We start from the raw sequence: 26,540 nt of genomic DNA, 5'->3' as shown, positions 1-26,540 counted from the left end.
GAGTCTCTTACCTGACCAATTTGCAAATGCATCGAATTTCAACGGCATTCAAATTACAATGCTTTATGCATACGCATATCTAGTACAAGAGCTCATGCCAAATACTTACCATATGCCATATAACAATATATACATACATATATATGCATATGTATATATATATATATGTATATATATGCATATGTAGTCTGGATCATGATCAACAGCCGAGTTGTTGTAGGAATGTCTGACTGTCCAGGCAGCTTTAAAGCTTTCAAAGTTCTTTCTCTCTCGCTCTCTCCCGCTCTCTATCTCTCTCACTCTCTGTCTCTGTCTCCGCCTCTCTCTCTCTTTTTCACAACAGCGGAACCACGCAATGATGTTGTTTTTTTAAAGAACTGGACTTTTATTGTATTCCCAAAGTGTGTTTACAAAATAGAAGAAAAAAAAATACACTTTCTACTAGCTACAACAATTCCATGGCCGACAGCTGCCCCAGCTCAAACACACACACACACATGCACACACACACGCACACGCACATAAATACACACAGACAGAGCGGGGTCCAAGAACTGTCAGCACGCACTGTTGCGTCCATCTCACTGGATCTCCTCGTTGATGAGCTTCTTCAGCGTACACTCGCCGGCGCCGAGCTTATGCAATATGGCCAGGATTTCCTCGCGATAGCGATCCTTGATGGCGATCTCGTCCGGGGTATACTGCTCGGCGCCCAGACGCGTCATGCGCCAGATAACATTCAGCTTGGCCTCGATGAGCACATAGTTGGAGGGCGGACAGAAGCGCGGGCACAGCTCATTGATGAAGTGTATCATGTCACGGACGCTGCACGTGTTGATCCGATTGTTGATCGTGTTCAGGGCAAAGTCCTGATAGCGCGCCATCTTGGCGTGGGGAAAGACATTCTCGCAGCTGAGACAGCGCCAGTCCGGCTGCAGGGTCTTCGTCTGCACGGGTATCACCAGACCCTTGCAGCCCTGCTCCCGGCAGAACAGCGCCGACAGATACGTTCCGTTCTCCTGCAATAAGAAAACGATTCCAATCAGGCATTGCAATATTTGAATGACATTTGACTCTGACATCTGCCTGGCAAAGTTCATGTTAATATGCTCTTTAAAGCGAACCGTGTACAAGAGTGGCAACGCCATGCTGACAAACTGGCAACGCCAGCCAGGATATATTCATAAGCTGGCAGCACTCAAGCAAAGATTTAACATTTCCTATTTAACTGTCAAAATTTGAAAACCTTGACGTTGCCAGATAGTTATACAAAGCTAGGTGGCAGCACAGCTCCTATAAAGTGCTATTCAACTGACTGTTAAACTGACTGTTAACTTTGATACGCACTTATGCAAATTCTTATACATGAAGCAAGTTAATTTGACTGAAAAGTCATGTAACGAAGCTTAAAGTTTCATATGAGAATATTTACTGAATTACATTAGAACTTTCTTAATAAAATATATATACTTAAGCTGAAATCGTATGGAATCAAAGTATTTACTTTAAATATTCCCTTAATTGAAATAATAAAAATGTCAAGAAAAAAATAAATAGATTTCAAGTTTAATGAAAAATTAAACAAGAGCTTTCGACTGTGCACCCAACATGTCGATACCCTGTAAAAAGTGTATGCTTTGAAATATATATGTGAGTTTATACATCATCACACACACATTCACACACTCGCACACACACACACACTTTCTGCTTCTTCCCACAGTTCCACACTGAGTATGGGAACAATACATTCGTGAATAACTTCGATATCTTAATTTCGATCCTTATGAAATTTTCAGAGCTTAATTATAACATACAGGAATGTATATATACTAAAGCAGAGCGTAATCTCTGTTAAAATGAATGGAATATATCGGATATAGACTCTCCAAATCTGATGATCAGGAAATCGATAATAATCGAATATCTCTACTCTACAGCTGCTGGGGTCTTTGCGAAAGATCAAGACCAAGACCAAGAACAAACATACCAATTTACTTAATATAAACCCTCCCCCCCCCCCCCCCCCCTCTCCGCTGAGCCATTGTGAATGGGTTCAAATGTGCATCGAGGCGAAAGTGTCCTTAACCCAATTATAAAAGAAAAAAAAACAATTAAAGAGCATTAAGACGTCGTTGACGTCCACCTGTTCACACTATATATGCAAATATATATATATACGATATATATATATTTATTAAAATTATTTTTTTTGGTTCTGTTGTCTTTCTATTTGGCATTTGCGTAACCCGCCCGCGTTGTCTAGCGGCTGGGCTAATGCGATGCAGGGGGCTGGGGAGGGGCCTGTCAAACGGCTATGAGCAGCGGCTGTGAGGGAGGGGGAGTGGGAGGGGGGGATTGGCAATACATGTCCGTTCATGTCCGCAACAGCAGCTGCCTTGTCTGTCTGTCTGTCTGTCTGTCTGTCTGTCTGTCTGTCAGTTGTGGGTCTGGGTCTGGGTCTGGTCATGTTGCACTAATGAGCTCACGCTCATGTTCCCGCCCGTTGGAGGAGTCCGCGCCGGATGCGAGCTACATGCATGTATGTATGCATCTATGGGGTCTGCGGGGTCTGTCAGTTCTGCATCATCTGAGCAGAGGTTCATGCAATAATCGTATACAACTAATCTAATTAAGCGCATTTTTGTCATGTCGCTGCCAAATGCTATTATTCATCTAATCCAACGGCGATATACATATGCATGTGTGTGTATGTATGTAGGTACATTTGGTAGGAGCCTGGCCGCACCTATAATTCTCATAAGCATAAATATATATGGGGTTATATATACGTAAATATGTGCATACATATTTGCCACAGACACTCACACGCAGCTGCGGACTCTTTCGGTTCTATTCAAAGATATTTCATGAGAAGGCACAAACAATTCACATTTCAGAAATTCCAATAATTGTTTAACGTCTGGCTAGACACACTCACTCACTCACTCACACACACACACACACACACACACACACACACACACACAAACCTCCGTGGGGATCTTTAAAAAATAGTTATCCAGCTTAAAGACTTGTTTCTCTAAATCACAAAGTATTTACCATGCACATTCATTGAATATTGTTTTGACATTTGGATGTTAGCTGCAAATTTGACATCCAGTTTGACAAAATACTATAAATCGGGCCCAGTTCCTTAACTAGATGTAAAGCTTTCACATTCATTGAATATTGTTTTGACATTTGGATGTTAGCTGCAAATTTGACATCCAGTTTGACAAAATACTATAAATCGGGCCCAGTTCCTTAACTAGATGTAAAGCTTTCACCCAGAAGAAGAAGCAAACATAGAGTTGCCACCTAGTACGAAAGGCACTTGTCATTCAAATATAAATGAAATATTATAATATTATAAAAAAGTTGTCAAATAATAAAACGATTTCAGTCTGCTGCAGTTGCTTACAAAATACTTGGTCATCATTTCGGATAAGAGTCCGGATAATGCCAAACGAACCAGTTAATGAAGAAACGGTTTGCAGAATGAATCTACCTAGAGTTGTCATTACATTTATAACAGTTGCTGGGTCATCGTTTCGGATAAGAGCTTCGTTTGCGGATAACATATATTTTTTTAAATTATTCAACGAATCAAAAAATCAGTTTTATCCAGTGAGTTACCTTGCATCCATCGCAGTTGGTCATAGTTTCGGATAAGAATTTGAATAGCGGATAACTGATAACGGAGTACAGAAGGATTCTTCACACAAAGTTATCAATTACACACAGAGTGTGTGGTCATCGTAACGGATACGGGTTCGGATAGCGAATGACGGTCTCGATTGATGAAACGAATCAAAAAGTAGGTGTACTTCAGGAAATAATCGTTGAATCTACCGCAGTGTGACATAAAGTGTTTTGGATAAGTGTTCGGATAACAGATAGCGGAGCACAGAACGAGACTATTCCCATCGTTTCGGATAAGGATTTCAATGAAGGATAACAGATACAAGAACGAGTCTATTCACAGAGTTATCGTTGAATCTATAACGGATAACGGCACGAATCTGTTCACAGAATTGTCAATTCATTTATTGCATTGCGTGAGAGAACTGGGTCATCATTTTGGATAAGGATTCGAATGGCGGATAACGGATAAGAGATCCCAAAACTACTCACAATAGTGGGTCATCGTTTTGGATAAGGCTTCGGTTAACAGATAACGGATAACAGCACGTGTCTATTCACAGAATTGTCAATCCAGGATAAGGATTCGAATGACGGATAACAGATGACGGATCCCAAAATGTGTCTACTCACAGAGTTGTCGTTGCATCTATCGCAGTTGCACACAAAATACTTGGTCATCTTGAGGAAAATGCCGCGTGTGAGATTGCTCCAGAGGATCTTGGTGTATGTGGTGGTTATTTCGCCGCCCTTGGGTATGTCCCGTGCGGCACGCACCACCGCGAGCCGCCCGTTCTCAAAGTAGTGACTGGCATTGGGTGTGCACTCGTGATTCATGATCGCCGTCAATGGGAAGAGGCCGCGCAGCAGGGTCTCATGGCCATCGACGCGGCAGGGCGCCTCAAAGGCGTTCGTGTTGAGGACGCCGACGACACGGAACAGCTGATCCATGAACGGCTTGTCTGTGGTGGGAAACTTGCGGAAACACTGCGCCGCCTTGATGATCTCCTGGCGATAGCCACGCTCCGCGTTTGCCTGCATGGCATCCACCAGAGCGCGCTGCTCCTTGCTCAGGTAGAAGACGCGCACCGCTGTCAAAATGCGCAGCGACAGCGGATTCACTGCATCCGCTTGCTCAGCGGCTGGCGTTGTGCCCGCAGCAGCAGCAGCAGCAGCAGCAGCTGGGGCGATCTCCTCGACCAGATCCTTGGGCAGCCAGCGCTGAAAGTGGGCGCACTCGTTGCGATGCGCCTCCGAATCGGCGCAATCAGCGCACACGGGCAGCGTGCAGTGATGTGGACAGAGGAACCGCTTGGCGGCCAGCAGGCGATGGCAGCAGACGCACGTGTTCAGCTGGGAGCCCTTGCGCGCCGTTGGACCCACGACGAGGGCGCGTTCGCGAAAGATTTGCTCGCCGGCGGCAATGTGACGGGTGGCAAAGACGCCGCGTCCGGCCACCGGCGATGGCGCCAGCATCCAGTTGGGCAGCTCCTCGCGCAGCTCACCCAAATGGACATCGATAAGGCGGGCCAGCTGCTCGGGCGTTGTGTTCCGACTGGGCGCCATATGGGCGATCATCGCCGCCGTGGTATTAATGCGCTCTGTCATGTTGCCGAGCACACACACACACGTACACACACACACACGCACACACAGTCTCTCTTGCTATGTCTCTTGCTGTCTCTTTCTGGCCAGGATCGGCCAAACAGGCAACCGACTAGCGAGCAGCGTTCCGCAACGCGACGTTTCTTTGCGAGTGATTGTTGGCGACGCTGGCGGCTGGCGATTGGCGACTGGCGACAAGAACAGGCGAGCGCTGGGCAGCGACTGCGACTGCGACTGCGACTGCGACAGCGACTGTGACAGCGACGACGGCAGCGACGACGGCAGCGACGACGGCAGCGCTGGCGACAGCGACGCCCTCAGAGAGCATTAAACGCAACTAACAAAAACACAAATTAGAGGCAGCGGCAGCGGCAACAACAACAACAACAAATATGATTTATCCAAGGCGCGACACACACCTACACACGCACACACATGCACATGCAGGCACACACACACAGGCGCACGCAAAGCCGCTTACGCTTTTGCTTTTGACTCTTATTCAATTTTCTGTTGCATTCAATTGGATTTGATACAACAACTACGCATGACAAGCACATGGCGTGTTGACGTTCACACACACACACACACACACACACACACACCCCGCCCACTCACTCTCCCACTCGACGCCGCAACAGTCGCTTTGCCTGTCCCTCTTCGATTTGTCATTTCAATTTGTACACCACACTCAAACCAGCGCCCCCCATCCCCCCCCCCTCGCCAACCTGCACACGCCCACCCCCCCTTTCGGCGCTGCGGTTATGAGCCGCCTATAAATACGTAAAGTCGTGTACTACAAAAAAGAAGAAGCACAAGAAGCAGGAGAAAAAACTGCGGTCCGCTCACAGCTCTGGGCAAGAGCCAGGCGACATCTTGTCATTTTTGCGGCTTCCACTCGAATTCGAAGTCGAAGACTTGTCGATACCCCGTTACAATTATACCAGCTGCCATAGGCTGCTGCTTCTTCTGCTTCGCATTGACACAGACTTTGGCAAATGCGTTCTAGAATAACTATTTATAGTGCGATTCATGTGCAATTTGCTGGGCATGAATGCGAGAGGAAGTGGAGGAAGAAAAGAGATAAGGGTGACGATATAAATGGTTATACATACATATGTATGCTATGCGAGAGTCTAGTGTCTTAAGCTCTTCATTAAGCTCCGAGTTGGGCTTAGAAATTAACATGATTTCGATTATAAGTGAATGGAACAAAGCCTTTGTTGCCTGCCAACACATGCGCACATTATACCCCGCCCCCTTGCTAGCATAGGGTATAAAACGCAGCCAGCATATATATACATACATGAATACATATGTATGCATGTATGCATGTACATTTTTGTCAGCTGCATGTGTGGGCGTGGCCAGCGTTAGGGACTTCAGCTGGCGCCACGCGTGTTGAGGCCACATAAATTAAGACATCGCCGAGCCGATTGCGTGCCGCGTCCCTGACACTGCGCCCAGACCGAATGGCATCATCAGCGGCAGTTTCACCTGGCACGTGACCTGACGCCGCGAACCAGGTGCTTGTCGCACGTTGTCACCGATGAAAAAACCAAAATAAAAAAAAACAATACATTGCGTATACGCCGCGTGCTCCAAACAGACAAAAGCACCCAAAATGCTGGCCCTAAATCATTTGAATATGTATCCATTTATTTGTTTAACCCCAAACACACACACCCACACACACACACGTGCGTTACCCCCCATCCCCCCTCCCTCCCCTACCCGCACACACACCTTTACAAATTGCAGCCCACTTAAACGCACATGGGCAAATTCTCAAGTCGATTGAAACACACTTTGAAAATTTCCCTTCCCCTCCCCCCCCCCCCCCCCCCCCCCCTGTTCACACTTACACACACACGCACACACATCAAAAGAGAAAACAAAGAAACAAAATAAACGAAGACAAAAGTAAGCCACAAAAAAAAAGTTGTCATTCAGTTTTCATTTTGTCGAGATTTTTGCACAAAATGTATATTTAAAACACAACAAAAACCAAATAGACAAAAAAAAAACAAAAAAAAAAAAAAAGAGTGCGCACGACAGCAGTGCACGACTAGGCGCTACCCTGTACGCAGCACATTCCTTTTAATAATTTACTTTGCAACGCGCTTTCATTTAGCTCCTCTAAGCTCAAGATCTAGACATAACTATAAAAAATACATATATATATGTATCTATATAAAAATGAATTGCCTTAAAAGCAGCAACGAACCAAAAGGCAGGGAACTGGTTCCATGAACCGAACCAGCGTTAATTGTCGTTTGCATTGCTGCATTGCATCTGAGCACTTTGTTGCACTTTACATCATAAAAAACGTAATACAACTCTTTATTTGTAAACGCTTTTTACAGGGTATGGGGCAGATCAACAAAACTGAAATGTTTTGCCGTTGGATTTGGACGCACGTCAGTTGAGTTTTGCGCGTCTTCTCTGGCCCAACGGCTCGAGATTTATAGCAGCGCCCCCTGGCGTGCCGAATGTGCGTGCATGGGCAGGGTGTGTGCTTGTATAACTATATATGCATTTGTGTGTGTGTGTGTGTGTGTGTTGCTTCTCACACTCTCTCGCTTTAGTGTGTTTTTGTACTTGAACTAGTTTGGGCTTCCATTAGCTGTGAACCTGGCAGCTTGCCCAGGCCCAAAGGAATATGCACTATGACAGGCAGCTTGACAAAACAGGTTCACAGCGTGACGCGGTTCGTGGAGAGAGGCGGGAGCGCGGTGACGCTTTCATTCAAACTATTTAACAAGTGCAGCAAGCAGCGAGAGGCTGAGCGGCCAAAATACACAGAGACACACAGAGAGAGAGAGAGAGAGTGAGAGAGAGAGAGAGATTACATCACAATAATTTCGTTAGCCCATGCAACAAGTTGTCATTCAGAGCGTTTTCTTGAATGGGGGAGAGCGAATCTTAATGCGAATATCTTGTGCCCAATGCCAACTGTTGCATGTATGTATATGTATGCTTAAATTTTACTGAATGCATTGAGAAACGTCTAATTAGTGGATGATTTAAACAGGAATTTCACGATATAAGTAATCAGTGCATTTCATTTGGAAACTACGCTCAAGCCATGTTTCATTTCCGTTAACTAGCTTTTGGTCGCCATTTTGAATCTAGAGATGACACACGCAATAAATCGATAAATTCAATTGCTATTCTTTTAGCAAACATTTAATTTGACATCAATTCTCGACAAACAAGCTGTTAAATATTTGTCGAGTGGAAGTTAAAGAGTTGCCACATTAACAATTACATTTAACAATTTTGGCAAGTTTGAAAAACGGTTTCGAATGACAGTTGAGTTTGAATTTGACAATCTCTCGACACCTAACCGTTAAGTGTTGCCACCTGCGCATGGCGTTGCCACTGTTGTACAACATTGTGACATTTGGCTGTCAAGTTTAAATGCCGATTAGCTAACATGAACTTTGACAGAAAAGTGTGAGGAAATAGAATCATAAATTGTTAGCTAAAATTAGCTTGGATTGGATTAGATTACGTTAGATTCAGTTAGGTTAAATGACCCGTTGTGTTTATTGTTGTCACGAGTGGATGGGGTAAAGTTCAATGCATTCAAAGCAAATAAAATCGGTGAGATGGCAAATGGATGGATGCACAGTTGAATGAACCTGGAAACCGAAGTGCCGGTTGTTTTAAATATAAACAAAAAGCCGATTCATTGATGGCCGGATGGGCTGTGCGGACCTGTAGAGAGATGCGTAATCGCTAATATGTATCTATTGCCCCACATTGCGCAAAGGTAAAAATACAGATACAGATACAGATACAGATACAGATACAGATACAGATACAGATACAGATACAGATACAGATACAGATACAGATACAGATACAGATAAGATACAGATACAGATACAGATACAGATACGATATACAGAATACAGATACAGATACAGATACAGATACAGATACAGATACAGATACAGATACAGATACAGATACAGATACAGATACAGATACAGATACAGATACAGATACAGATACAGATACAGATACAGATACAGATACAGATACAGATACAGATACAGATACAGATACAGATCAGATACAGATACAGATACAGATACAGATACAGATACAGATACAGATACAGATACAGATACAGATACAGATACAGATACAATACAGATACAGATACAGATACAGATACAGATACAGATACAGATACAGATACAAATACAGATACAGATACAGAATACAGATACGATACAGAGTACAGATACAGATAACAGATACAGATACAGATACAGATACAGATACAGATACAAGATACAGACAGATACAGATATCAGATACAGATACAGATACAGATACAGATACAGATACAGATAGATACAGATACAGATACAGATACAGATACAGATACAATACAGATACAGATACAGATACAGATACAGATACGATACAGATAGATACAGATACAGATACAGATACAGATACAGATACAGATACAGATACAGATACAGATACAGATACAGAACAGATCAGATACAGATACAGATACAGATACAGATACAGATACAGATACAGATACAGTACGATACAGATACAGATACAGATACAGATACAGATACAGATCAGATACAGATACAGAATACAGATACAGATACAGATACAGATACAGAGTACAGATACAGATACAGATACAGATACGATACAGATACAGATACAGATACAGATACAGATACAGATACAGATACAGATACAGATACAGATACAGATACAGATACAGATACAGATACAGATACAGATACAGATACAGATACAGATACAGATACAGATACAGATACAGATACAGATACAGATACAGATACAGATACAGATACAGATACAGATCAGATACAGATACAGATACAGATACAGATAAGATACAGATACAGATACAGAAGATACAGATACAGATACAGATAGATACAGATACGATACAGATACAGATACAGATACAGATACATATACAGATACAGATACAGATACAGTACAGATACAGATACAGATACAGATACAGATACAACAGATACAGATACAGATACAGATACAGATACAGATACAGATACAGATACAGATACAGATACAGATACAGATACGATACAGATACAGATACAGATACAGATACAGATACAGATACAGATACAGATACAGATACAGATACAGATACAGATACAGATACAGATACAGATACAGATACAGATACAGATACAGATACAGATACAGATACAGATACAGATACAGATACAGATACAGTACAGATACAGATACAGATACAGATACAGATACAGATACAGATACAGATACAGATACAGATACAGATACAGATACAGATACAGATACAGATACAGATACAGATACAGATACAGATACAGATACAGATACAGATACAGATACAGATACAGATACAGATACAGATACAGATACAGATACAGATACAGATACAGATACAGATACAGATACAGATACAGATACAGATACAGATACAGATACAGATACAGATACGATACAGATACAGATAAGATACAGATACAGATACAGATACAGATACAGATCAGATACAGATACAGATACAGATACAGATACAGATACAGATACAGATACAGATACAGATACAGATACAGATACAGATACAGATACAGATACAGATACAGATACAGATACAGATACAGATACAGATACAGATCAGATACAGATACAGATACAGATACAGATACAGATACAGATACAGATACAGATACAGATACAGATACAGATACAGATACAGATACAGATACAGATACAGATACAGATACAGATACAGATACAGATACAGATACAGATACAGATACAGATACAGATACAGATACAGATACATGATACAGATACAGATACAGATACAGATACAGATACAGATACAGATAAGATACAGATACAGATACAGATACAGATACAGATACAGATACAGATACAGATACAGATACAGATACAGATACAGATACAGATACAGATACAGATACAGATACAGATAACAGATACAGATACAGATACAGATACAGATACAGATACAGATACAGATACAGATACAGATACAGATACAGATACAGATACAGATACAGATACAGATACAGATACAGATACAGATACAGATACAGATACAGATACAGATACAGATACAGATACAGATACAGATACAGATACAGATACAGATACAGATACAGATACAGTTACAGATACAGATACAGATACAGATACAGATACAGATACAGATACAGATACAGATACAGATACAGATACAGATACAGATACAGATACAGATACAGATACAGATACAGATACAGATACAGATACAGATACAGATACAGATACAGATACAGATACAGATACAGATACAGATACAGATACAGATACAGATACAGATACAGATACAGATACAGATACAGATACAGATACAGATACAGATACAGATACAGATACAGATACAGATACAGATACAGATACAGATACAGATACAGATACAGATACAGATACAGATACAGATACAGATACAGATACAGATACAGATACAGATACAGATACAGATACAGATACAGATAGAGGTAGAGATAAATCAAATCGATTGGCCTACTCACCGTGGGATCCTGACAGCGCGGGCATTGGCACATGAAGTGCTTGGTCATGCCGAGGAACATTTTGCGCGCCAGCGTCGACCAGAGCAGCTTGGCGTATGACATGGTTATCTCGGCGCCGAGCGGTATGCGCTCCGTGGCGGTGACCACGATCGTCTCGCCGTCCTCGAAATGATGCGCCGCATTCGGTGTGCACTGATGGTTGAGCATGCCGGCGAGCGGGAAGAGGGCGCGCGCCACCACCTCCCGGCCATCCACCTGGCAGCGGCTCTCGAAGGCGTTCGTATTGAATGCGCAGACGGTGCGATAGAAATACTCCAGCATGTCCTGTTCGCGCGGAAAGTGCTCAAAGCACTCGGCCGCCCGCTCCACCTCGCGCATATAATAGCGATCCGCGTTCGCCTGCATCGCGTAGAGCAGCTTGCGCTGCGTTTCGTTCAGGAAGAAGCAGCGCACCACGCTGAGAATGCGCAGGGCGCGCGGATCGATGCGGCTGGGATCCTTCGGCTGCCATTTGCGGAACAGCTGGCACTCGACGGCATGCCGAGGCGACGCCACACAGTCGCCGCAAACGGGCAGGCCACAGCCGGCGGTGCAGAGGGCCGCAGCATCGCTGTCCTCGCCGGCCGGCTGGCGATAGCATTGGGTGCAGGTGCGCAGGTTGCGTCCACGATGGGCGGTGGGTCCGACGAGCAGCGTGCGCTCACGGAAGAGCAGCTCGCCCTGGGCAATGTCGCGCACGGCGAATATGCCGCGACCCGAGATGGGCGAGTCGGCCACACGCCAGGCAGGCTGCGCCGGACGCAGTTCACCCAGATGCGCATCGATAAGCGCGGCCAGCTCCTGCGTGGAGGCGCCTATGGCCATCTGCGGCACATCCCGCCCGAGCTGCTGCTCCAACTGTGACATGACCCCGTTACACTGCGGTTGCTCAATCGAATCGAATCAAATCAAATCGTAGCGAATCGAATCGCTTTCTCTCTCACGCTGGCGCCGTCGATAATCGAATCGCAACTGACGCGTTCCCAATTCCGTGGCCATCGCTGCCGCTGCCAATGCCGCTGCCACTGCCGCTGCCGCAGTCGGTGTCGGTGTCGGTATCGCCGTTTGCTTCTCAGCATCTCTCCCAGCATTGTCCGCATCTCATTGCTGCTCTGCGCGCTCCGCTTGCTCGCCATGGAGGCCGTAACAGGCAGCTATAATTAGTTGCCATGCTCCGATTTCCCAATTTCCAGTTTTTCCGCACCGCTGGCGGCGTCAACCAACCAACCACACTCTACCTACCCCTCTCCTCCCTCCACACCAGCACACTGTGTATTTTGTGTCAGCCTGAAAGTAGGCAACACTTTTGTTGCGCCGCCCACGCGCTGCAACACGAAACCCTGCGTATACGCAACGGCCATAAATTACGTATACGCAGCATCAGGTGCTCCGCTGTGGTTCATTTGGGGTTATTCTTGTGTGGCAGCTGCTCCTGGAATAAACTAGATTTAAAGCCGAGTTCATTTAAGCAATTTTCTATGCCGAACAAATACACGCACACACACACACACACATGTGTATGTTTTCTGTGTGTGGCCAATATTATTTGGCCAAATCTAAATTTAAGTGTTCAAGTGGCAACTGCCCGACTTTAAGATACCCTGTACCCAGCTTAATTTTACACATAACATCTCATTAATGCTGGGAACTCTTTCTTCAGTTGGGAGAAATATCGATGTATGCCTACAAAACTACAAAATCCAAAGGCTTTAACTTTCAAATATAGATATAATTTTATATGCTCAACACAAAAAGAAAAAGAAGAATTATATTCCATAGCTCTATTCGTGTTCATAACATCGATAGCTATCGATTTTACGATAACTACTTTCATGTTTATAATACCTATAACTATCGATTTTGCGGATAACTCCTTTAGTGTTAATATTATTGATATTCAGATTTGTTCGATAACTCTATTAACGATAGCTATCGATTTTTTTCGATAAATCCTTAAATGTTTATAATACCGATAACTGGCGATGTTTTCGATAATTCCTTTAATGTTTATATTTTAATGTAAATAACTAAAGATTGCACGATAGCTCATTTAATGTTCATATTACCGATAACTAATGATATTGCAGATAACTCCTTTAAAGTTTCGATTTTTTTCAATATAATACTTGACTTTTGGAAAAAGCTAGAGCCTTGCAACTTGGAATAAACATAATTTCTAATGATTTGATAAAACTTTGAAAATGCCATAAAGGGAATAAATATAATTCATTTGTATATATGAAAATTCTGGGACACTCAGAAGAGGCTTAGCGACATATGAATGGTATATAGCGTATTACCCTTAAGATCTGCATAGAATTCATAACACTCGATATTTAGTTTTATTTCAGTTATTTTTGTTGAACATGACACTTAACGCGTTGATCAATTTGGGCTTAGTTTGTTAAGGGCAACTACTTCTAGTTAAAACTATGCAAGTACAATGTGAATTGGCCACTCATTCAGATATATATATATATATATATATATATATATATATCCCGTATAGTCGCTCATTTTTCAAGTTAGTCAAATTTCAATTAACAAATTTGTTTTTCGAATCATGGAGCTATTTAAATGCAGGCTTTTGTTATTATTCGAATTTTTTCAAATTGTTTTCTTTTCATGTTTCTCAAGATTTTCAATTTGCTTTATATACATTGCAGCTGTATGTGTGTGTGTGTGTGTGTTTATGTATATGTATGTACATTTATTTATTGCACGCCTTAAACATTAGCTCTATAAATATATATTTAAAAAAAAAGAAGAGAAAACAGATAAAAGTTAAACAAAATAAACAAAAATACAAACAGAAATTCTAGAAATTTTCAAACAAAAATCGAACATTTTCTGCGATATTTGGGTTTTTCTTTTCTTTTCGTTTTTTGAAGCAGAGCACATAATAAATAAATGTGTGTGTGTGTGTGTGTGTGTTTGGAAGAGTTAGCAGAAGTAGATAACGGGCATTACAGGTATTGCAGGTATTAATATTAAAGTAGCATCAAATGTTTTAAGATTAGTTTAGTTTTTATGCTACACAAGGCACAAGGATTGGATCGATTTTGGCCACGCTTGTTGCCAAGACTCTGTGTGTGTGTGTGTGTGTTTTTGGACATCTAGTACTGATACCAGGGCTGGCGGCGCACCCATTGCAGTCGATTGCTGGTCTGATCGGAGCGGATCTTGATGCTGGCTCCCTCCGCAGCGCGCACCGTTTCCTTGACCTGGTTGGAAGAGGATGGCAATCAGATTAGTTCAGATATTTTGTATATTAGCGGGCTATTTTTTGGCTTTGCCTGTGTCTGTGTGTGATTCTTTTCTATTTCAAGAAAACTCTTCCACCTAGTTAGAAACTAACTTTTATAATAAGTTGTCACCCACACAAACTTTGACATCCGTTTTCCATTTAGAGAAATTTGAAAAACATTATCATACAAGAATTTCCCGCGAATTTTCTGAACTAGCAATTGAATTTTTCATGTATTCATCAAAGCTTCTATGTAAAGCTTTGCACGAGACCATTTTCCACTCGAAGCGGTGGATTCGTTGAAAGGTGTGAAATACGTCTCAAATGCATTTTGTAAAAGATCTTTGAAAAGGCGTTTAAAGCTGATCGGTTGGTGGCCTATAAAAATGTTTCCGACAATCGTTTGCCAAAAATGGAATCTACATGTGCTTGGAATTATCCAAAATCACGACTGAGCGTGGAATTACAATGTGCTCGCTTTCACAGATTGGATTCTACGTTAAACAACAGTCTGTCAATCAGTCAGTCAGTTAATCAGGTCAAGCCGTTTTATAGTTGCAGCCTGCCAGGCCGGCTACTCACGCTCTGCATTAGATTCTGGGCATTGCCCACCAGCATTTCGGTTGCCTCGCGATCCTCATCGGAGCCCTGGGCGCCAAGCATGGTCGCCTTCACGGTGGACAAGATCTTGAGCTGCGTGCCAATTGTCGGTATGCGTTCGCACACCTGCAGCAGATTGGTGCGGATGCGTCGATCCGTGCACTGACGCGCCAGCTCCTTGGCCAGCCGTGTCACATCCTCGGATGCCTCGGCGATCTTCTTGGCCGTCGCAATCAGCTCACGCTTGCTGCCGCGCGAATCGGATAGCACCAGTTCGCTGAGGCGTGCCATCAGTATGGCCATGCGCTTGGCGGCCGCAATGATCTCGTTATCCTTGGATGACCACTGACGCACCTCCTGGTGCAGGCCACGTGCCGCAATCTGTAAATGGATTCGCATTGATTAGCGACTCTCACGGCAATGCCATGCTAGCGTATGGATCACTTACCAGTATGGGCTGATTGGCGTGCGGCATGGTGCGGAAAACGCCCTCATCCTCATCATCCGTCTCCGGAGGCGGTGGACGCACGGGCGCCAGTCCCTCGCGCGGCAGTGGTGGACGCGGTGGCGCACGCTCCGCTGTAAGAGACAGAGAGAGAGAGAGAGAGAGATAGTTTAGTATTGGCTGGCTGATTGAAATGCATTGGACTCACCATTCTGATTGGAGAGATGCAGAGCACTGAGCTCCGGTATGGGCGGCGGCAGCGATGTGGGCAATGGCGGCGGCTGCGGCGGTGCAATGGCATCGCGCACCTCGCGCACATCGCCGAGCAGTCGCTGGAATGATTTCTTCCAGGCGGCAGCCGCAGCGGGATCGGCTATATTGGTGGCCACCAGCTTGGCATCGCCGACCATGGCGGGCAGTGAGCGTTCCAGATTGTTGGCGGCAGCATTTAGACGCTCCGTAAAGATCGGATCCTCTGAATTGTCCGCCTCCTGTTTGGCCACCAGCAGCACACGATTAATGAGTCGCGCTATATTTGAGGTATTATCGACCATCTTCTGCGGCTGGCGCGCATGGATGGCGTCCTCGCAGAGCTTGGCATACACCTGCATATGCTCCTCGGAGGTCTTGATGAAATCGGCCGGATCGGTTGCCTGGTCGCACAGCGTGCGCATCCGTAACACCGTGTCCGCATACTGTTGCTTCAGGTTCTGCAGATGCTCATCGGCCGCCTTGCTGGCCGGATAATTCATGCGTATGCGTCCGGCATTGATGAGCTGCGGCGTCAGCGAGTCCACCTGTGCGGCAGAGGAGAGCAGAATTTCGGCGATCTTCTTGTTGCCGCAGGCGCCGCCAGCGGCGACCATGCGCGACGTCTTCGAGGCGCGATCACTGAACGCCTGCAGATTGTTGGACTTCTGATTGAAGTTCTGTTCGCGTCCGGGTGTGCCCTCCGGCAGCATGACCGCCTCGGTGAACTGCTTGAGGGGCGTGCTCACGTCCATAAAGTCCTGCACAATGCGATTGACCAAAGCATTCTGTATGGCCGCCTTTAGCTCGTAAAGCTTTTGGGTGAGCTGCTTGGCCGCCTGTTTGGCAGCTGGGCCGGTGCCCGCGGCTTGGCGCTTGAGACGCTCGACCTCGTCGCACAGCTGCATAATCTCCGCCTTCTGATGGCCCGGACAGCCTTCGGCGACCTTGCGACCCTCCTCGACAATCAGATTGATGGCCCGCTCGCCGAGGCCGCCATCATTGAGCTCCGGATTCTGCAGCCATTTGACCGCCTGCTCCAAGCGGCCCTGAATCGTGTGGGCGGTCTGCTGTACGCCCGCCTTGTCCACGCCGAGCACGGCCTGACGCACCAGACCCTGCAGCTCGCCGAGACGTGCACGTATGCCATTGGCCAGGCCGATAGCCTGTGGGGAGTTGCCTTTGCCCTCGTGCCGCAGCTCGCACAGATTATTGGCCATGGCGCTAATCTCATCGGCCAGCTTGCGTATGGGATAGGAGTCCTGGGGCAGGCAACGCTCCGAGATTTCGTTGGCATTATCGATGACCTGACGCAGCGCCTTCTCGCCGACGCCGCCGCGCAGCGCATACGGATTCGATAGCCATTCGTTGGCCAGCTCCATTTTGTTGCTAATCGCATTGCTCAGCTTCTTCAGCACCGTCAAATTGTCCAGTTCGCTGGTGTCCTCGTCGTAGGTGGTCAGCTGCAGGACGCGTATGATCTCCTGCAGTTCATCGCTCATGCGTGCCGCCAGATAGTTGCGATTCTCGGCGGCCTCCTCGGCGCCCTTGCCCTGCTGCTCGACAATGTGTATGTAGACCTTCATGCTGCAGATGAGTATGGGCGCGAGGGTCTTCACCTGCTCGAGGCAGCGCACCAGTATCTCGCTGTGCACCTGATGGGTTAGCTCCTTCTCGCGGGCGCCGACCTCGCGCGACACCTTGCCAAGGCAGGGCGACAGATCCTTGAAGAACTTAACCAGATCCTCCATGGTGCCAATCACCTCGGCAACGGCCAGATAGTCAAGGACACGCTTGCACTCCTGTATTATCTTGCGCACCTCGCTCTCGTCGAAGCAAAGCAGCAGCGAGGAGGTGCCCTGCAGTATGCCGCGGCTTCCCTCAATCAGCTTCTTGCGCGCCGGCCCCGAATAGGGATCCGCGCGCAACATATCCGAAGCCTCCTCGAGCAACTGCGAGGCAGTCTCCACGCGATGCAATGCCGACGGCATATCCTGTCTCAATATCTTGTCGTCGGAGCTGTTGATCGTCTCCCGGCCGACCTTCACCAGATTCGCCACCGCCGCCGAGACCACCTGCACCGGCCGGCTAAGATCGGGCATGGCATTGCCATCCTCGGCCTCCTCGTGTAATATAACCAAGCGAGATACCTAAACGATATTACACAAAAGTTTGCTTCAATTACTTAACTGAAATACTATAAAAGCTCGAAATGAAATCAAATTTCTAGCGAGTCAGTGAGCTTAAAGCTCGAATACAACTTAAAGCTTTGCGTGTTTTTCTTAAAGCTCGTCAGTGTAGACAACTCAAAGCTTTCGTCTTTACAATTTAATTAAATTGCAAACACTTTTGTGAGCTTTAAGCTCTTAAAGATTTGAGTGCTTGCCTTAAAGCTCTTCTGTATAGACAGCGTTTACTCAGACTCAAAGCTTTGTGATTACAATTTATAATTTGAATTAATAAGCATTGCTCGACGAGCTTTAAGCTCCTGCGAAGCCTTAAGATTTCTGTGCTTGTCTTAAAGCTCTTGTTTATTGAATGCTTTAAGTGCTAATAATTGTATTTGTTGATGAATTACGAGAAATCAAAGCTTTTCGAGACCTCAACTCGAGGTACAAATAAAACGAATCGCACTTTGTGTATATATATTTGTATAATCTAATATATTCTCTTTTTGGCAAACTTCCATTTTAATTTAATAATGTACACTTTTCTACAGGGTATCCTTATCGTCTTGTACTCATTATGTAATATAACTAATTTTCACTACTTTACAACACTTATTTCGTGTGTTGCTCGCCCACAAATCACATTTTCAAATGACGTTTGCAGCAAGTGCCATGACGTCATAGGCAAAAACATAGCTGTAATCGCACTCGCGCTCTCTCTCTCACTCTCGCTCTCTTTCATTTTGTGTCTCTCTTTTAGTGTGCTTGACACACACACACACACACACAAGTCCATAAAGAGACACACAGAAACTAGAAAGAGAGACCGCCAAATAAAGCGTGGGACTCGGACTTGGACTTGACATCCCATCGAAAAATCGGAAATCTGCGAACGGAGATCGACGGAGAACTTGTTTTTGCCTGTTTCATTTTACTATTACTATTATTGGCTGGCTATTTTTAGACATGAACTGTTTGTTGTACGTTAAGCTAGATACCCCCCCCCCCCCCCTTCCCACCACTCTTCTCTTCCGCCCACACCAAATGAGTCTCAGCTGATTCCGAGACAGGTGTCTGTGGTAAAAGCTGCTCTGTTAACTGGAATTCAGGGCGATCTTTTGCTATTCCATAAAATAGGCATAATTCTTGTCTAACAAATAATACTTTTTATATAATTATGCGCTGTACACAAAGTGCAAACGAGTCTGTGGACTTTTTAGTTATCGGAGTTTCCTGCCAAAAGTCACAGTTTGAAAGTCACGACTGGCCGTTTACAGTTTTAGAGTCACGTAGAAACTAGAAACTGGAGCTTTGCCTATAGCTGCAGATAATAATAAATATATATATAAAAATGTATCTATATATATATATTCCAGACTGATCAATCGAAAACACATTTATTATATATATAAAACCCATTCTAAATACTTTATAGCTCGAATTGTTACACTTTATAAGAGAATATGGGAATATTTGTTTGCCCTTTCTACTATATTATATAGATGAATTGGAAGAATCGGTCGAAAAATGAGTTTTTTGTATGGCAAAATATTCTGTTTTTTCAAGATATTATCTTATATATTATTCTTATATATTGCATCAAGTATCAGACAAACCTCAGTTGCTCGTTGTATATCTATGAATGAATCAAATATTTTTGCAATGCTTCTGCTTTAGTCTAAATACTCTATATTACTGACATCGAACTACTATAGCCAATTGTTCCTAAATAAGGAATCGGTTGAACCTGAGTTAGGGTATTTCAAATGCGGCTCCAAGTCCAATCCCCATCGCAATCCCAATTCCCTGGCAACACATGGTCAACGCACTTGCTTAATTTAGCTGCGGGCATTTGCTTCGTTAATTAATTATGTAATTAATTTGATAAACCAACTAAACCCCCCCCCCCCCAATCCCCACCCTCCTCCCTCCCCATGGACTTGCTGGCCTAACGTTTGCACCATCTGTGGCTTCAGTTGGGACATTTGCTGACCAATTTGGCGGCGGGCATCTAAATTTAAACAAACCATCTCATTATTTAAGTGTAGCGCAGTCTGCATGTGTGAGCCTACATGTGTGTGTGCGTGTGTGTGCGTGTGTGTGTGTGTGTGTTTCAATGTGTTGATTGATGTGCTGAATGATTAATATACCCTTGCCGAGGGTATTATAATTTTGTCACGCAATATGTAATGCATCTCAGAATATATATAAATATATATATATATATATGTTCCTGTTCAATCAGCCGATTTGTCAATCGCAATCAATCAATCTCAATGCCATGAAACATGGCCGGCTTTCAATATACTGAAGATCCTTTCATATAAATATGAATCTGGCCAGGATCGGGCCATAGATCTGGACGATCGACAATTAAGTTCTGGCTATATATTGTTGATCCAGCTTGGCATTTACGAGTCTCAACTTCCATCTACTTCTACTTTTGATTATACCTATATCACATAGCTCTAGCCCTAGAAATTTAGATCTAAAAGGAGTTTATCTATAGATCTTCTTTGACAAATATCCTGCAATTGTAATCGGTCTACTATAATATATAAAGGCTTCTATTGGAACAATCGATCGCCATTTGTATGAAAACATTTTGTTGCCTAGGCAAGAGTATTCAATCTTCGGCGTGTCGTTGAAAGCTTTGTGTTTCTTTTCTTTTTTCTCCTGTTTTTGGATTGTTTTGTTTGCATTTCGTCCGCCATTCATCCGCCTCCGGCCCCTATCATGATCCAACCCCCCCCCCCCCCCTTCTCCCGCTTCCCCCGCCAGCCGCTAACATGGGCGATGAGTCACAGTTTGAGTTTGCTTTTTGGCACAATTTTTGGCTCAACTATAATCTTCAGTCAGCCGCATCAGCACCTAAATACACCTACACGTACACCTTGCCTTTGCTACCAACCCCGCCCCCCCCCTACGCCAACGCTGCCCCCCCTAGCCCAGCCCTAGGGCGGGGCTGTTACGTTTCATCAGCTCGAAACGGCTTCCACATGTTGCCACAAAGAGAATTTTCTTTAGCTTCTCTTTGACGCAATGATTTCATGATTTCCTTTGGCTTTTGGCTCGTAAATGTTTTTATTTTTAATTTGTTTTTTTGGATGCAGCTATTTTTGGATTCCCACGAATCTCTCTTGAGCTCTCTGGCGTCTTGTTTTTGTTTTGTTGCTAACAAATTTGTTGGCTTGCTGTTTTATTAAATTAACATTTTTTGTGTGTCGTCAGGCTCAAGTTGTTGTGATATCTCGGCAGAAGCAGAAATCTTCTTCTGTTATTATTATTATGATTTTCCACCTTGTTTATTTTTAGACCCTACAAAATGAGAAAAGGCAAGCGGAAGAAGAGCAAGCAGCAGCAGGCAAGGAACATGAACGCATCTTAAAGTCTGCTTCTGTATAGTCTATATGGATATTGCTATAGATATTTATATAGTATAATACTATAACTACACATGTTACACAGCTGTGCTGCCTTTCCTCATATGCAATATATAACTTTTATCAAGATATTATGATTGAACAGTCGTAAATTCGCGCCTCGATTGAGCCTAACGCCAAGCGCAGCCAACTTAATGCGCCTGTGCAGTTATTTGGTGCTGCCAGATTGTCAAAATATGCAATTTAACAGTGTAACCATATTAAATATAGGTCAAAATCAACAAAGCTCTAGCGTCTACTGTCAGTCATATAAGTATTTTGCTAAGATTACCGGAATACACAGGTTCTACCACAATAATGAAATAAAGAAAATACAAATCAAAATGAAGAACTTTAGAGAATAAACCGAATTTCAATAAATCAATTGAAATGTCTAGAATAAACTATGAACTATCCAATTCTACGATGTTAAATACAGCGAATACAGTGATCGCTCGAGCATTACAATGTCCAGATAAAAGGGAACTACATTCTTTTTGATAGTTTTCTTGCAGCTTTCAAGCCTTCTAAGTTTGATCTATGGCCATTACAATTGCGATATAATTTGATTTCTGTTTTTCTTGGGAGTACATAAACTTGAATTGTGTTTCAATTAGCGAGCAATCACTGTAATATGCCGCTAGAACTAATTTCAATACACTTTCAGTTATAAAATTATTTGAATTCTTCTGAATTTACCTTCTTGGGCGCCAATTTGCACGCTTGTTATAGCTATATATAGTAGTGTTATATATATATAAAGAAGATGTTACAGTATTTTAGGCACTTCTTAAAATTAAACCTTGACTAACTAAAGTACATTTAACAGACGCTTACCTGCTGGGCAACAGGATCTAATATGCTCTCGATTGTTTTTGTGTGAAAGACGGGCATTTTAGTAACTGCTTTAGCTCCTTTACTGTGTGTGTGTGTGTGTGTGTGTATGTGTGTGTGTGTGTGTGTGTGTGTGTGTGTGTGTGTGTGTGGATGGGTGTATAAATAAAGGTTTGGGTATCTCAGATATCCTTCACTGCCAAGCCAATTCTATGAGATCTGCAAGAGAGAAGAATATTAGTTAAATATAAATACTTATTCATGCATACTTCATCTTGATTGTGTGTGCGTGTGTGTGTGTGTGTGGGTGTGTGTGTGCGTGCGTGTGTGTGTTATCTAGACAGGCTGTAGATTCAGGTCGTAGATAATGCGAGACGACCACCTGTTGAAGCATAAGAGGCTACACTCGGAGAAACAATCAAGTAAATATGGGCTTAAATCAAGCATCAAATCGGAAAAGAACAACTTTTCTGTGGACTTTTTTTTAAGAAATAATCTAAACTCATACGAATCTGGAAATTATTGTGCTGCCTTCGAGAATTTTGGTAGCTTTTAACAAGCAGAAGGCAAATTCTTGCTTTAAGATTAAGATTAAGAAAAATAGCGTAAGTTTTTTGAACAGACTTAAAATAAGCTTTTCTCAAATTATATTATTGATGTTTATAGGCGAAATTGTGAATTAAATCGAAATCTGTCGCATAGTTAAAACAAGTTTGGTTTCTTTTCTCCCAGTGTACACACTATCGCCCCCATATCTAGGCATTGCGAAATTCCATTGAAGCTGTCTCCAATGCATTCAAATTCTTCTGAAATTCTTCAATTTTTCGACTTTTCTGTATTTCGATTTAATGTGCTTGCCGTGCAACTGTTTCATTAATGATGACGCACACTGTGAGCTCATTGTGAGACATTTTGGTGACCAGCTGGCCAGGGGCGGGGCGGGGCGGGGCGGGGCGGGGCGGGAAGAGGGACCGGTACCAGACACAACACTGATGACGCACTGTCTCTCTCTCTCTCTCTCTGTGGGTGTGTGTGCAGTTTTTAGTGCGCGACTTTGCGGCATTATTGATAGTTCGATTTCCACACCCTTTGCTAAGACTCGTAATTGGCCATGATTTACGGTGAAAGTGTGGAAAAGTGTGGCAAGAGCCAAAATGGCATTGAAAATGCGAGACAGGTGGCTGCCATTGGGGGTGTGCGTGTGTATGCGTGTGGGTGTGTGTGTGGGCGTGTGTGTGCGTGTGTGTGTCGTCTACTTTGAAGCAAACTGGCGCCAAGGTGCTTTGAACCAAGCACCTTGCTAGAAGCAAAACAAAAAACTTGAACACAATGTGCCACTGATCGACTGCACTGAAAAAAACAAACGGGTTGCAAGTAACTAATAAAAAAAGAGTTCAGTTAATAACACAATTAAAGCCTGATCGAACATGGATCAAAGGCTAATGTATGCGCGAATAGCTTCGGTACATAAAGTCCGATCTTTAGAGAAAGTATCGAAATATTATATATACATATTCTATTTGTTATTCATGTTTCCTTCGAAAACCATTCTGTAACTATTTACTAGACTTGGATTTACACATATATTTTATAAAAGTAAAACAAATTAAAAAATTCAATAAATTATATATATTCAATAATATGAATTTGTATTTCTAGCATATATATTTGAAGCAGATTTAGCATGCAAATTGGCAGCTAAAAGAAATCTGTTTTTCATATGCATATATGTAATTCTCTATTTGCGCATTTTTTCGCGCAGTGCACCCACAAATATTGAACAAACGGGCATGTATATCGATATTCGAACAAATATAGGAATGTGCGCACACTTCCAGTATATAATGAATGCCACTTATGGCGTTTAGTTTGCAACAACAGAAATGATCCCAAAAACAAAAACAAAACGAAATAGAAACTTAAAATTCATACACATACTTTTTGCTGTGTGGGACGTGGGTTTATTGACTGACTGCTGCCATTTATGGTCAAACAAATTGTTGCAACTAATATGCCATACAATAAATACATACATACATACATGTACACACGCACGCACACAAATGCAACGCGCTTCAACAGAATACATCGGATATCGCATATCGGCAAACAGGTTCAATAAACTATCTCTAGCTCATCCTTAGGCCACATGATCGATAGGCAAATAAATAACTATCGGTATGTATGTATGCAAATGTGTGCATGCACTATATTGACAGCTGGGAAGCTCCAGCAATGCAACAACAACAAGCCCAGCAGGCAGGGTTGTACATTTTTATTGCTGTCAAATGTGCGCAGAACAATGGAAGTCATAAATTGAAAATAGCAGCAGCAGTAGCTGGCAAATTACCCCCGGGGACAGCTTTCATGGGCTCTAGTGTGGGGGCATTTACAGCTACTGAATTTGGGGCAGCGATCGCAGCATTGACAAAAGCGCGCGCGCAGAGTGATGCGCGCGCGCGTTCGCTTTGCTGCGCTAAGGCAAAACCATACACATACGCGCTCATTTACATATGCATGTATGTGTGCATGTATAGAATGTGTATCTGCATGCGCATCAAAATGTTCATTTGTACGCATATTAATTTATTTAGGGCAGACAGCGCCAAGGCACACACACACACATTTATTGTTTTTAAATGCATATATATGCACACACATAAGCAAATGCGCTTGTTTACATGGCTGCTGCTTATTAATTGTTGTTATTTCACGCACATTCGCTTTTATCATCTTTAGCATTTCTTCGTGCGTAGCAACAAACAGCTAACACACACACACACACACATGCGCTCACAGAGCGGCAGCAACAATTGGCTCACAAATAAAAAATATAAAAAAAAGAAGAAAAGTAAAGGAAGAAAGAATGAAGAGCACAAAACAAACTCCGATGTCTGATGACAAATGCAATTTGGCTGCTGATTTTATGTGAATTTTCGACAATTGAATTGATTCATAAGCTTAACACACACACACATATATATTTATATATACACAGATTACGTATGCATAGATATAGGTATATATATTTTTAAATATATTGCCCGTATTTACTTTAAAAACGTTTGCCTTATTCGCTATGGCTGTCGCTCGCGCAGCGGCTTTTGACTTGCTTGCCCGACTGTTCTTTAAATACTAAAAAAATGATTGGGGGCCACAATCTACCTTGCGCCAACAGCGACGGCGACGACGACGCTTTTGTTGTACGCTACGTGCCTATCTTCTTCTTCTGCTCTCCATATCGCCATCACTTATGTAGCGCTCAGTTTTGACATTCTCTCGGCTGCGTGTGAGTGCACATGTGTGTGTGTGTGCGTGAGTGAGGCATATTCTCCCCCTATACGTTATTAACGTTGTTGTTCTTTGTATTGTTGCTATTTTTATTGGTTTGCTTTTGCAGCGTTATTCATAAAAAAAAATATTTTTTTCCACAACTCTCTGATATACACTACCTGGGGCAATTTCGACGTAAAGACCAGAACGATCTAGCAGATCGGGATTCCAAATTAATGCCACAACAATACCCGTAAGTGGTAAAATATATTTTTGAAACAAAAAAATGTATTCGTTTGTGCAGTTGAAAATTAAGGATATTCTCAACAGTTTTTATGATCACTTCAATTGCAAAAGAAAACGCAACATTTCAAATCA

At 43.2% G+C, this 26,540-nt stretch overlaps 2 protein-coding genes across 3 annotated transcripts; both read right to left on the bottom strand.

Moving 5' to 3' along the window:
* Nucleotides 1-361: 361 nt before the first annotated feature.
* Nucleotides 362-12,806, bottom strand: LOC115768010 (SET domain-containing protein SmydA-8). 2 transcript variants are annotated; one of them, XM_030712422.1, is made up of 2 exons: nucleotides 11,886-12,806; nucleotides 362-1,019 (listed from the first exon to the last, which is right to left on the bottom strand). In XM_030712422.1, exons 1-2 carry the CDS (start codon nucleotides 12,789-12,791, stop codon nucleotides 582-584), a joined length of 1,344 nt encoding a protein of 447 aa, XP_030568282.1. In that variant the 5' UTR covers nucleotides 12,792-12,806; the 3' UTR covers nucleotides 362-581. The 2 variants fall into 2 exon arrangements, with proteins under 2 accessions (XP_030568282.1, XP_030568281.1); XM_030712421.1 differs by lacking the exon at nucleotides 11,886-12,806 and adding an exon at nucleotides 4,279-5,438.
* Nucleotides 12,807-14,798: 1,992 nt separating this feature from the next.
* Nucleotides 14,799-26,005, bottom strand: LOC115768017 (vinculin). Its single transcript, XM_030712430.1, has 6 exons — nucleotides 25,944-26,005; nucleotides 22,893-23,108; nucleotides 16,425-18,615; nucleotides 16,220-16,350; nucleotides 15,754-16,152; nucleotides 14,799-15,148 (listed from the first exon to the last, which is right to left on the bottom strand). The coding sequence occupies exons 2-6, from the start codon at nucleotides 22,947-22,949 to the stop codon at nucleotides 15,041-15,043; spliced, it is 2,886 nt and encodes a 961-aa protein (XP_030568290.1). The 5' UTR covers nucleotides 22,950-23,108; nucleotides 25,944-26,005; the 3' UTR covers nucleotides 14,799-15,040.
* Nucleotides 26,006-26,540: the final 535 nt, after the last annotated feature.

Source organism: Drosophila novamexicana, unplaced genomic scaffold (assembly GCF_003285875.2).
Source record: "Drosophila novamexicana strain 15010-1031.04,08,12 unplaced genomic scaffold, DnovRS2.1 tig00001554-arrow-arrow-pilon, whole genome shotgun sequence".
In the NCBI taxonomy this organism is placed as follows: domain Eukaryota; kingdom Metazoa; phylum Arthropoda; class Insecta; order Diptera; family Drosophilidae; genus Drosophila; species Drosophila novamexicana.
Note: the sequence above shows the minus strand (reverse complement) of the source record. Positions and strands in the feature narration are given on the sequence as shown.